Source organism: Lutra lutra, chromosome 9 (assembly GCF_902655055.1).
Source record: "Lutra lutra chromosome 9, mLutLut1.2, whole genome shotgun sequence".
Taxonomy (NCBI): domain Eukaryota; kingdom Metazoa; phylum Chordata; class Mammalia; order Carnivora; family Mustelidae; genus Lutra; species Lutra lutra.
In genome coordinates, this window is record NC_062286.1 from 40537787 (window position 1) to 40550993 (window position 13207).

Here is a 13207-nt window from a genome sequence, read left to right on the forward strand (position 1 = left end):
ACTTACATGAGGTACCTAGAATAGGCACATTCATAGAAACAGAAAGTAGAATAGAGGCTAGCAGGAGCTGGGGGACATGGGAAGGGTTTTCGTTGGATGATGACAAAAGTTAGGATATAGATAGCGGGGATGCTTACATGGCATTGTACGTGTATTTATTTAATGCCACTGAATTGGGAATTTAAAAATGGTCAAAACGACAAATATTATGTTACATATATTTTACAACAGTAAAAAAAAAATCATTTTAAAAGAATAAGTGCTCGGTGCCTGGGTGGCTCAGTGGGTTAAAGCCTCTGCCTTCAGCTCAGGTCATGATCCCAGGGTCCTGGGATCTAGCCCCATGGGGCTCTCTGCTCAGCAGGGAGCCTGCTTCCCCCTCTCTCTGTCTCTGCCTACCTCTCTGCCTACTTGTGATCTATCAAATAAATAAATAAAATCTTAAAAAAAAAAGAAAAGAAGAAGTGCTAAAATAAGTTGGAGAAGCACTTGTTTTCAGAGTTAAATGTTTTCCTACACAGGACTTTTCAGAGCCTTTATTATGCTGTGGCCCCCAATGGAGAGGATCATCGAACCCTTTGTTCTTAGAAGGCTCAGTCCTATTCATCATAGAGTTGTTCCCCAAATTACAAATTTGGCTTCTGAGGCTGCCCCTTATACCTGGGAGAGGCACTAAAATCTTTGTCAAACCTGGATATTTATTTAGAAAACCAAGGTCAACATAGCTATCCCAAAGTGTGCCCAAAAAACGCCTTTTTGTTTTATTTTCTTCTCAAAAAATGGAGATTTCTTTCTTGGGTCTTGGAAACATTTTGAATTCTTCATTTAAAAAAAAAAAGACGAAGTGTGTGTTGCACGCATGTATGTGTGTGCAAGAGGAAAATTCTCTAGAAACTTGTGGTATGGAGCTGGAAATGAAACCCCAGAGGATGAACGCATGTTGTCTGTGGGCCAGATGGCTTTGAAGGTGGTTTGGGGTGTGAGCTTGGCACGGGGCTAAGTTCAGGGCTCTGTCTGCCTCTTGGGGGAGGGGGCAGGCTTTGTCCTCTTCCCTGCTCCTGATGGTGTTGTCAGTCAGCTGTCTTTAGACATGCCTCGGTTACAGGAAGCCCTGAAGGGAGGAATGTGTCTTCTCCAGGCGATGCATCTCTCCTCCTGGAAGCAAGACCTTAGATACCTGCTCAGCTAAGGATGGGTGAGAGCCCCAGGCTGCTGCCTTGTTTGCCTGTGACCTTTCCACTGGATACCGTATTTTATAGTCTCACGTTTTCTGGTCTGGCTTTGGTGGGGACTTAGGGCTGGTTAGGGGGATATTCAATTGAAGAAAAAAGGCTGGATTCAAGCCCCAGCTGTGGGACAACTTAGGGTGAGTCATGGCCCAGAAATGTAGTGTCAGGGAGTGAAGCCAGAGGGGAAAATATTTATAACTGCCGGAAACATGATGAACCTGTCAAAAATACATGAAATCAGCTAAATAAATTGGGAAGAAAAAAGCAAGGTCTTGTTTGGTTTTGTGAGTATAAACATTTTTTTTTTAATCACCAAGAAAGAGAAAAATAATTCCTCTACATACAGCTCCCTTATGTAAAGATGCTTGGGGGAAATCAAGGAAAAGTGTCTGTGTTCTCTTGAGCTGAAGCAGGTTAGAGAGATGGGATAAGCCATAGGAAGCAGTTGGGAAAGAGAATATGAATTCAATGGACCCAAGAGATCAAAGCCAACATAACCATGGGGCTACAACCCTCCCCCCAAGAATCCTGGGAGACTTGGGGTCATGCTGGGCTTCTGTGAATTTGGGGTCGGGGTTGAGATGTTTTTATATCTGAGCGAGAGAGAGAGGAGCTCTTAGGATGGGAGGACAAGCACCTAGGCCATGGTGTTGGGTAAAGCAGGGTCCCTCTGGCTGCCCAAGTTCTGGGACTGAGAGAACTCGTGCTCTGGGGGGCAGGGGGGCAGCTGGGTGGATCCAAGCAGAGCAAAGTTAGATTGAAAAGGAACTGTTTCCACTGTAGCAAACACTAAGGTTCAGAAAGAATGTTTCATGGGCAACCAGAGAAAAGGAACCTGGGATTTGGCCAGCACCCCAGGGTCGCCAAGATGCGGATCACAAAGACTGGGGAGACGTTGGAGACTCTGGAGGAGAGGAGGGTCTGATGGGCAGCGAGGGAGCCTGGATTTTGACCTGGCTGAGGTGGGTCCAGGGAAGGGACTTCAGAGAGAGACCTCTATGGGCCACGGCAGGGGAAAGGTCAGCGGTAGCAGATCAGGGACAGAGAGGCCCGCCAAGGGGCGCCACACAGCTCCATGGGCAACAAGGAAGCCTGTCTCTCCATCCTAGCCTCAGTCACTTCTTCCTTGGGGTGCACAGGGAGGCTGGCCTAAGGGCGTTCCCACTGGAACTCGCTCCAGGAGGCCAAAAGAGCGCATCTCTTTGAATGATTAATAGTGACTGCCCGGAGCGCTGTCAGGAACTCCGTCAGGTGGCCTCCAGCCCCGCGAGAAGAGCCACTGCTGTTGATACCGATGGGCGATGTCTGCGGTGGGGGCAGCCCGGGGGTGTGGCAGCGTCCATTCATTCATCCTCGCACAGCCCATAGCTGTCCACCTGCTCCTCGCAGGCCCCTGGGCTCTGCCCTGGTCCTCTGCGGGCGCTCCGTTCTCCAAGGCTCACCTGCAGAGGGAGCAAAAAGCCCCAGGCCAGGCTCCACTCTGCTCTAGACCTTCTCCCTCGGAGCCTCTTTAAGGTTTTGGAAAAGGCCTGTGTCCCATTCTCTCAGGGTCTTGAACAAATTAGCTACTCGGTAGTTATTTGTGAAAGGAAGAAATAAATGCGTGAATCACCGTATTTCCCACTTTTTATTCATTTAACAGAGAAACCAATATATACATTTTGCAAGGCCTTTTCAAGGATTTGGAAATGGATTAGACCCAATCTTTGCCCTCTAGGAATTCATAGCACCATCTGGAGATTAGATATGTGCCCAAATATCTGTAAAACCAGGTCATTACATACAAATCTAAGTTCCTAGAAGGTACCTGGCTTCAGGAAGGCAGACAGAGCTTGTCCAGGGTCTGGGGTCTCAGAGGGAAGACGGGTGCCAAGGTGAGAACCAGGATGGGGGTAGGTAGCGGAGGAGGAAGCCAGCTGCCCTTCTCTTTGCCCCCTCTCTGTGCCTCCCAAGGAGAGCCTCCGCCCATGCCTCCCTGTCCTACTGTAGCCTGGAAACAGAGCACAGCTGAGCAAGTGGGGCGGCAGCAAGAGGTCCAAGTGAGAAGGGCTGTACAAAACCCTTTCGAGGAAACACTTAAAGATGTCCAAGTCTTGCTCTGCCCCTGGACACTGGCGATGACTTTGTCGCTCGGGAAACAGCATGGCAAGAGGGAGGCAAGTGCAGTACCCGCTCCAGCCCCCAGGGGGCCTCCTCCCATGGCTGACCCCAACACAGCGCTGGCCTCGGCTGGGGATTGTGGGCAGGAAGGGGCTCTGTCTGTCCCTCCAGCTCCCAGCACAGTCCCCGCACACAGCCACCCAGTTCCCCACCCTGGGACCTACCCCTCTTCTTCACTGGACGATGAGAAAGGGGAAAGGGGTGAAGGTGGGGTAAAGGGAAAAGGACAGTCCAGGGCGTTGGAGGACTTGGGGTGGTGGAGGGAGGGTAGGAGGAGGTCTCAGGCCAGAGTGGTGGGGGGGCATAGGGACCCAAGGGAGTACGGAGCGGTGAGACAGAGTCCACTTGGGGCCCTGGCCAAGCTGTGAGCCCAGAGAGGGGCCCGGGGACTTGCGGACCACCCTCCCCAGAACTTAAGCCTTACTTCTGGGGTAGTATGAGGCTGGAACCAGGAAGCAGTGCCTCCTCCGTGCACAGAGTTTTTGAAGCATCATGTGAAGCTTGGTGGAGCCAGAAGCCCCAAATCCTGGAGCGGCTGTCTGGATTTTTGTCCTGCGGAGAGCAGGAAGCATGCGTACTGCAGGAACTGGGGACACACACAGAGGTACACGCGCAGACGTGTGCGTGCACTCTCATGCAGGTGCCCTGGGTTCCCCGTGGCTGGTGACTGATGAGCCGTCACAGGGCTGTGGGGCTGGGACTCAGAGCAAACAACAAAGCAGGAGGTTGCGTCACAAACAAGCTGGCAGGGGTTCCGGGACCAAAACCCTCAGTTGGACCCGGACACATGAAGAAGGTGGCTCTTCATCGTTTTTACGTGGGTGAGGGTCTTTTTGCATGGTTGCTTACGTAAAACCATCTAAAAGACTGTCAAGGAGATCCAAACCTATCTTAAACGGACCGAACCTATCTTAAATGGATTTCCCTTCCCGGGGGACACATGCAAGTGTGTACACGGGTGTGCATGGGAACACGAGGAGCAGTGTATGTTTGTGTGGGTGCATGCAAAAACGCACAAGCTGCTGTGCTGGTGGGGAAGCTGGAAGAAGAAAGAAAAGCATGGACTTTTAATCATTCCCCACACACGTGTGTGTGCGTGTGCACACAGAGCTACACGCACACGCACATCCATCCATCTGCATTTTCGGCCCAGCCTGCATCCCCATAAACTGCTTTTAGGTCTGAGACCCAAGCCGGCTTTAAACCAGTAGTTCTCCACCTTGCTGGCACACTGGAATCACGTAGGGAATTTTTAAAAATCCCAGTGCCCTGGGAGCACTCCAGACCAATATACATTATAATTTCTGGAGATGGGACTTGGGCATAAATACTTCATATCAATATTTAATCATCTCCTGAGGTGATTCCAATGTCCTGCCAGGGCTAAGTATTCCTATGCGTAGAAAACCCTTCTCCCATTCCTCTGCACAGAAAACTTCTATTCATCCTTCAAGACCCAACTCCCAAGGCCCTTTTGGAGGAAAGCTCTTCCTGACACCTGCCCAGGGAGAGCTGGTTTCTCCTTTCCTGAAGTTCCCAACACCATCTTAGATATCTGACTGCGTCATAATTATTTGCTTGTCTATACAGAACCATGACCTCTGTGAAGAACAGTGCTATGCGAGAGCCATCTGTCTATTGCCGACACCTAGCTCCATGTCTGATACGCAGCCGGTGACAGCTTCAGAATGCAATAGAAGTATGTAATGAAGGCCAGGAACAAGAGGGGGTGGGGAGTGGAGGCCATGGGTTTCTCTCGGTGGGAAGGCAATGGCTCTGGTCCCCTGGCAGCAGGATGGGGGTACCTCCCTATGTTTTAATAACAGAAAGGGTCCTCTTATGTCAATGGGTTTGATGCTGATTGGTCCACACTTCCTGTTTCCTTAGGAAGTGCCACAAGCATTACTCAGAAATTCAGAGAGAAAAGAGAGTGGGGTTGTGACCTGTGCCTGGAGTCCTAGGTGACCAACCTCTCTCTCTCTCTCTCTATTTAGAGATGTATTTAAATTTATTTAGAGAGAGAGAGTGTATGAGCAGGGGGAAGGGCAGGGGGAGAGGGAGAGAGAGAGAGAAGCCTCAAACAGACTCCCAGCTCGGGACTCGATGCCAGGGTCCTGGGATCATGACCTGAGCCGAAATCAAGAGCCAGCTATTTCACCAACGGAGCCATCCAGGTGCCCCTTTTCTGAACCATCCCCTTGTCACCCCCATCCCAAGCCCACTCTGTCTATCTGGCTTCCAGGGCACCTTTGCTTTGAGGAGCACTATGAACATCTGGGTCCCCTGCTTCTGTCCCAGATCCAGAACAGCTCAACAATCTGGTTCTTGCCCAAGGGCTGTGCATGGGAAACACTTGTGCAAGGGAGGGAGGCTCCGGTCAGCTCACTGGGCCTGCAGACACTCCAGCCCCAGCCCAGGAGCCTGAGGAACAGACAAGAGAAAGTGTCCTGGGGCTAAACGAAGTGAGTGAGGTCTGAGGTGGAAAGAGGTCCCCACATTTCTGACCAGGCATCCTGGTCACTAGTCCAGGCTGAGGTCATGGTGCGGGCCCCCTACCCCCTGACACACACAGACATACACACTCACACACTGCCCACCTCCTAAAGGGTTCTCAACCTCTAGGCCGAGACCAGTCTCTCCCCTCCCCCACAACTGCCCCTCAACTGACCAGCCACAGTCCTGGTCGCCCACAGAGTCCATTCAACACGAGCAAGTGTTTTCTTTACATGTTGGGGCTTTTACTTCAATTTGAAGCAGATGGTTGAGCACAGATGTGAACAGCTTTGGCCTTTTGAGCACAAGGAAGAACAGGCCTTGGCTTTGAACATGCTTCCTCCCTCCCCAAATTACTGGCCCGTTCCCCTGGTCCCTTCTTCCCCTCTGCACCCCCCTGCCCACTGCATAACCGGGAACAGACTACTGGCCTTCGTGCAGGGCACCATCTTGTTTTCCCAGCCAGGAGTGAGAGCTACAGGCAAGGCGTGGCTGGCTGGCCTGGCTGGGCAACAGAGACACTTTAGGTGACCTTGGTGGGGCAAGTCCCTGGGGTGGAATACAGGGTGGTCAATATTGCTTCTTTCCTCCCTTTCTCCTTTGCCTTGATGCTCAGGGCCCAAGGAGCCTGGACCCAGGGAACACTGAGAATCAGCGTCAGAGGCCTAGGCAGCCAGTACGAGGGCGAGAAGAGGGCCAGGATCTCATATCCCACTCCATGCAAGTGCTCCCAGCCCTCTCTCACCACCCCCAGAAAGTTTATCTTGTACCCAGCCGGCTCAGGGCCCAGTGTAGAAAGAGAGTTCCAGGTCAGAGGGTGGAGCCCTTCCAATGGTCACCAAACGTCCATCCCTTCCATGAGTTTCCAGTGGGATCATTGCTGACTCGTCTTTGGCTTGGGATGGCTTTGGCAAGAGGAGGAACACAAGTCATAGAGCAATGGTGCGGCTTCTCATTGAGGGGTGTTCTCACAATTTGTTCAGTGTCTCTGTGGAATCTTTGGCAATGAATTTCTGCAGCCCTGGGCAAGGGGGAGACTTTGCTCTCCCCCTCCCCACCAGGCAGAGGGCAAAGTGCGGAGTCACCAGAGTGGCCGAGGGGGGACAGGAGGGTGAGAGGGAGGCAGGTGTGCCCCTGCCCCACCCTGAGAGGCAGTGGTCTGAGCATCTGGTGGTATCTTGGAGAAGAAGACAAGGAGAGCTCACCTTCTCCTCAGGCTTGACCAGAAAGAAGGCGCACAGCAGCATCCTTGGTCTAGCCTGGGACCAGTCACTCCTGAAAGAAACAACCAACAGTCAGAAGAAACCCTACTCTGCTGACTCCTGTTTCTTAAAGGCCAACTGATCGCAGGGTCTGGCACCATCAGCCCCTCCTCTCATTTACTCCTTGCTGCCCCAGGAGGGACTCCTGTGGCCCTGGCAAGCGACTGCATCTTGACGGGCTCTGTAAGGGACGCACCCAGCATCTGAACCCAGGGCCCGCTGCCCCCAGAGCCCACACTGCATTTTAGAGCCATTGCTGATTTTGTCGGTTTGGGGAAATGGGCAAAGGCTGCAGGGGCTCGAGGGAGCTCGGAGATACCTGTGTTGATCACACAACCCTCCAGCTCACACCCCATGGGGATGGCCGTCCACAGCTCCTCTTTCCTCCACTGTTCAGACAAGAGCACTGTTCTTGAGTCACCGGGCCAGCTAGAGGTGCAGCCCATTGACCCGCCTGCTGGGGGAACCTGAGAGAGGTCACTTAACTTCTCTGGGCCTCAGTGTCCTCATCTAGAAAATGACACCACTGGACCAGCTCAGTAATTGCCAAGCTTGCTTTCAAGCCATAGAAATGTGGTCTGAACTGTGGAGGCCTAACCCAGAACGCAGAGAGACCTGGTCTGGTGTATCTGCAGCAGCGGGGTAGGGGGGACACAGGGAGAGAGGGTTGCAGGGTACATTCCCTCCAGTGTGAGGCCTGGGATAGCTCTGAGAACCCACGGTGCTAAGGAGCACAGTTTGGAAACCACTAGGTTAGATCATCTGTAAGGTCATCACCGTGCTGACCGCTGGAACCTTCCCTCTGGCCACTGGCCTTGCTCTTGCTCCTGAGAACGGGGACCACAGGGTGTGACTTGCTATCAGGAAGGGGCAGGAGATGGAGAAAGGTCACAGGGACCACTGGGACTTTAGGTTTTGGGGGACGTCAGAGCGGTGGGGGTAGGTCCATCAGGACACGTCCTCCCAGAACGGGTCAGGGGAACAGGGGTGCCTTACCCTGGCGCGGCCTGCTCCTACGATAGCAGGACTCATGCAACCATCCCAGACAACACAGCTAAGACGCTTGTTTTTGAAGTAAAACATCTGTGGGGCCCCTCCACCCCGCCAGGGGCCTTGCTTGTGTCCCCCTCTCAGAGGTGGCGCAGGAAACTGGCCACAGCAGGATCTGAATCCGGACCCGTGGTGTTTATTCGGGCGCAGAGAAGCTACTCCGGCTGAACTGCAGGCCTGGGGAGCCAGGTCGCAGCCAAACCACGGGGCTGGGGGGCTGCCAACCGCAGGCTCTGGGGAGCCTCGGGGAGCCTTGCAGGCCTGGGGCGCTGGGCTTGGCCCATGGCCCAGGGGTGAGGCAGGGGCAGGGTTGGAGGCAGGGGGTCCAAGGGGAGGGGTCGCCCAGCTAGCAGAGGCCAGGCAGGAGAAAGGCAGGGGGAGAAGGGAGGAGGGAGCACTGCTGCGTGCACCCACGTCCAGCGCTGGCCCCGGCAGGAATCTGCTTTCTGTTACCGCAAGTCTGAGGAGGAGGATTAAGGGGCGGGAAGGAAACCCATGGGGATGGCACGGGGTCTGTGGTCCAGGGGTGATTTACAGCCCGCGTCAGCCGGGCGCTGACTGCCTGGGCGGGCCCTTTTGGGCCGGGCTGCCTGTGGTCTGGGGAAAGGCGCAGAAAGCTGGCCCGGCCAGCCGCCCAAGCTGTCTTACTGGCCACTCCATCAAGGCGCCGGGACCCTGTCCCAGGCCCTCTGTTGGCTCTCGGACCCTGCGGAAGCCATGACCACTGCCCAAGGGCAACCAAGAGCAATGGAGCAGTTTCCTCCCGCCAAAGCCTGACCTTCAGGACTCCATTCCACCCTTTCCCTGGTGTCTACGCTGGACCTGGGTTCCCACCACCCACCTCTGCGCAGGAATCCCAGCATATGCACCAACCATCCAAGGAAGACTTATGGCAAATGGGGCACGGTGGGAAGAATATAAGGAGGTCTTCGGTGTCAGCACCTCCTCTGAGATTAAACAGCTTTGTGACCTTGGGGAATTTACCATCCCTCTCTGTGCTTTAATTCCTTCACTTATACAGCAAGTACAAGTACATAGACATAGGCATGTGCTTTCCCCCAAAGGGTCCTTTGTAGAATACTAGACGGGTGAGGTATATCCCATAAGTCTGGGAAACACCACAAACCTAGGCCTCATCTTGGAAAGTCACTACATATATTAGCATATTAAAGGCTCTGAAAAGTCCTGCAGTAAAGAAATTTGCCTGGCTTTATTTATCCACTATCTGCTGAATTCATTTGATCCTGTGATCACAACTGCACTTTGAGGTAATCTGTGGCCCTTCCCTGGACTTCAAGTATCTGCTTCTTTCCTACCTCAGCATCCCAACCCCAATGTCCAGCGGGGGCTGCAGGTTGGTCCAGCCTCAGAGTTCTTCCAGAGACCAGCTATGCTTGAGGGATAGGAGACAAACCCATGGATGCCCCTTCAGAAGGGGCAGGGTGTGTGTGTGTGTGTGTGTGTGTGTGTGTGTGTGTGTGTGTGTGTGTTTTAATTACAGGCAGGTAATTGTAAATACAGAGGAGAGGGCTGGCAAATATTCCCCATTGTGACAACCATACCACATCATGGAACACATCATGGAACCAGGGGCAACATCCTGTGTCACCCCATGTGAGAAACACAGCTTGAGAGGGCCTCTCGACTCCCATCCAGCTCTGGCTTTTTATGGGGGGTGTTTCCTCTGGGCCAAGGCTCTGGGTACAGCTGGGAAAGGCTCTTGGCTCACTGCCCGAAGGACCCCCTAAACCCTAGCCCCCTACCATAGAAAATGTCCTTTAAACAGGGTCTGATGTGAAAATAAACTTTGATCATGACTAGACAAGATGGTCTCTCAGGTCTCTTTCTGTGGGTCTGCCGTGCTGAGTGTGAAGGAGGGGATTTGGTCAGTGTGGTAAAGCGGTTGAGTTCATCAAATTTGAAATCGTCTTTTGATCTGTCCATTCATTTGTGGTCAGAACATCAGCTCGACGAGGACAGGGACACCATCTGTTTTGTTTGCTGATGTAGCCCCAGAGCCTAGAACAGTCTAGACACACAGGAGCACCTCAATAAATATTTGTTGAACCAGGAAATAAATATTTCCAGTCACGGGCATTTTATTTACTATAGCTTTTATGTACCACGGAATATGTTTCCTGTTTCAAATCTAACTTAGCATTTTTGTAAATATGCCTGTGCTTCAGGGAAACTTCGGGTAATTGTTGTGAATCCTGGAACAACGCTGCACCTTTTTCACTTTTGTTCAATTCCCATTTTTTTTTTTTTTTAATTTCTAATGATACCTCCTTCGCTTACCAAGTTTGTCTCTGGCTTTACGAGGACTGGCTTCCTCTATCGATCACTTCTGTGTACAACAGCACAATTTTACCATTTTAGGGGCCTTTTTAAAAAATGACTCTAACTGCCTTCTTTTTTTTCTTTTTAAGATTTTATTTATTTGACAGAGAGAGCGAGAGAGCACAAACAGGGGGAGCAGCAGAGGGAGAGGGAAAAGCAGGCTCCCTGCTGAGCAGAGAGCCCGATGTGGGGCTTGATCCCAGGACCCTGAGATCATGACCTGAGCCAAAGTCAGACGCTTGACCCACTGAGCCACCTAGGCGTCCCTCTATCTGCCTTCTAAGGTTTTGCCTTTTAAATTCATTTTCAGTTTATGATCTGCATATTCATTTTCAGTCCACTCTACCTCCTTAACCATTTTTTACTATTTTAGAATTATCCTTTTTTAATATTTTAGCAGTTTGGAGATAGCCTTCCAGATGCAGAAAAGGATCCAATGGAATGGAAATCCTGACAGCTTTGTTTGTTTGTTTGTTTCTCCTAAAAACAACAGTCAGATTTCAAATGTTGTTTTAAAACAAAACTATGGAAGATAAGCAGGGAGTACACGAGAGATGCATTTTCAACCCCCAAACTATTAGGTATTATTTTAGCTTTCACTTCTCAGTAACTAACATGTGGGCTGGGAAGGGGGCTTGTGTTTGGTTCTAAACGCAGAACACTGGGGTCCACTGTGGCCCCAGAGTCAGCAGACCGCGGGGCCCTGGGCAGGTGGGTTTAATCTCTCCATGCCTCAGTTTCCCCATCTTTAAAGTGAACACAGTAATAGTACCTGCCTCCCAGGCCAGTTGCGGAGAATCAATGAGACAATGGAGCCGTGCCCCAAGCAGGGCCTCGGACACCATGCAGGCATGGGAAAGTGCTGGCTCACCTCCCTGCAAAAAGCTGGGTCCTTCCTTTGATGGTGTTTGAAAACTTAGAAAAGGCATCACTTGGGGTGCCTGGGTGGCTCAGTGGGTTAAGGCCTCTGCCTTCGGCTCAGGTCATGATCGCAGGGTCCTGGGATTGAGCCCTGCATTGGGCTCTCTGCTCAGCAGGGAACCTGCTTCCTCCCCTCTCTCTGCCTGCCTCTCTCTGCCTACTTGTGATCTGTCAAATAAATAAATAAAATCTTTAAAAAATAAAATAAAATAAAATAAAAAAGGCATCACAGTCTGAAAAGTCTCAGGTAATCAGAAATAGTCACATTGAACCAACTGTCATCTTGACCTTGTTTTTGATGGATTTAAAAAAAAAATAGACACAATTTCTAAAATTATGCAAGGCATGTCCATCACCTCATGAATGGGTAACCAAAATGTGGTGTATCCACACAAGGGAATATTATTCGGCCAGAACAAGGATGGAGGTACTAACACATGCCAGAACATGGATGGACCTGGAAAGCTGTGTGCTAAGTGGAAGAAGCCAGTCACTAAAGGCCACGTGTTCTAGGATTCCATTCACATGAAGTGTCCAGAGCAGGGAAACCCACAGACTAGCAGCCTCCGGGGGGGCAGGGAGGGCAGTGAGGTAGGAAGGGAGAACTAAAGGATAGGGGTTGTCTTCCTCCCCTGAGAAGAAAGTTCTAAAACGCACTGCGGTGATGACTGCACATAGCAGTGAAAATACTAGAAACCACTCAGCTGTACACTTCCAGTGGGTGAACTGACGTCATCTCAGTCAAGCAGTTAAGTTTTTAAAAATTACGTAGGTAGTTATATAATGTTAATTATAGAAAGGTTAGAAAAAAATACAGAAGAGTGAACAGAAGGAAAAATTTCAGTCACCTCAATCTCCCCACTGGGAACATGGGGTGACTACCGTTCCTTTACTTTTCTCAGGCTTAGACACAGCTATAGAGTATTTTGGGGGTATTTGCTTGGGTATTTATTTATTCACTGGCTTATTTTTTTTAATGTTTATTATTTACATATCCTCTGACACCGACATAGAATTTTATGGAAGTGGAAGTGGGCTGTGCCAACTGCATGGGAAGCTGGGGTTTATGTTCTAACGCTCTGGCCTGTCCGCCTCTGCCTCTGGCGCATGTGTTTTCCCATCTTCTCCGTGGGCCAGGCGCTGCAGAGGTTATTCTGGGCACAAGCACAGGCCCGGGCTTCTGGCCTCCCAACTTCCCAGGGAACTGGAAGCAGGTATGGACCAGCCCACCCCAGCGCCTCCCACCCCGCCTGGCCTGGGCGCCAGGGGTGACAGGCAGGAAATTTATGAGCAGTTGGAGTTGGCTGCTATTTTCCGAGGGCGGGAACATGGTGTGAATCAAGGATCCCACTGTGTCCGGGCTGGGAGGGCCCTCTGAGGTCCCAGCCATCTAAGAGTTGCAAAGTTAGGGCCAGAGGCCCTGGTGAGCCAGGAGAATCCTCCTGGGGACCGTGGATAGGGAGAATTCATTTACTCAGCAAAGATACACTGGGTCCCTACTGGGTGCCAGCCATGTGACAGGCATGGGGTCAGAGTCCCAGCTGGGGGGCAGCTGATATTGTGACTCCAGAGTGAGGCTGAAAGTCACTGGGGCTGGTCTGTGCTGTCAGGTGCCCGGTTGCTGTCATGTTGGCTACTCGCCAGAGGAGCGGCTGAGATTGCCAGGGGCTCCAGGCTGCAGTGCACAGACAGCTGTCCACGCAGCTAAGGGGCTGCCCTGTCCGGCACGCCTCAGCCCCCCAGGCTGGGAGC

General features: G+C 51.7%; 1 protein-coding gene across 1 annotated transcript in view; it reads right to left on the minus strand.

Moving 5' to 3' along the window:
* Positions 1 to 2837: 2837 nt before the first annotated feature.
* ATOH8 (atonal bHLH transcription factor 8) overlaps positions 2838 to 13207 on the minus strand; it is a 33923-nt gene continuing 23553 nt past the window's right edge. Inside the window, exon 3 of the mRNA XM_047745295.1 lies at positions 2838 to 7157. Coding sequence (XP_047601251.1) covers positions 7152 to 7157 — 6 coding nt within the window. The 3' untranslated portion in view covers positions 2838 to 7151. The remainder of the gene's footprint in view (positions 7158 to 13207) is intronic.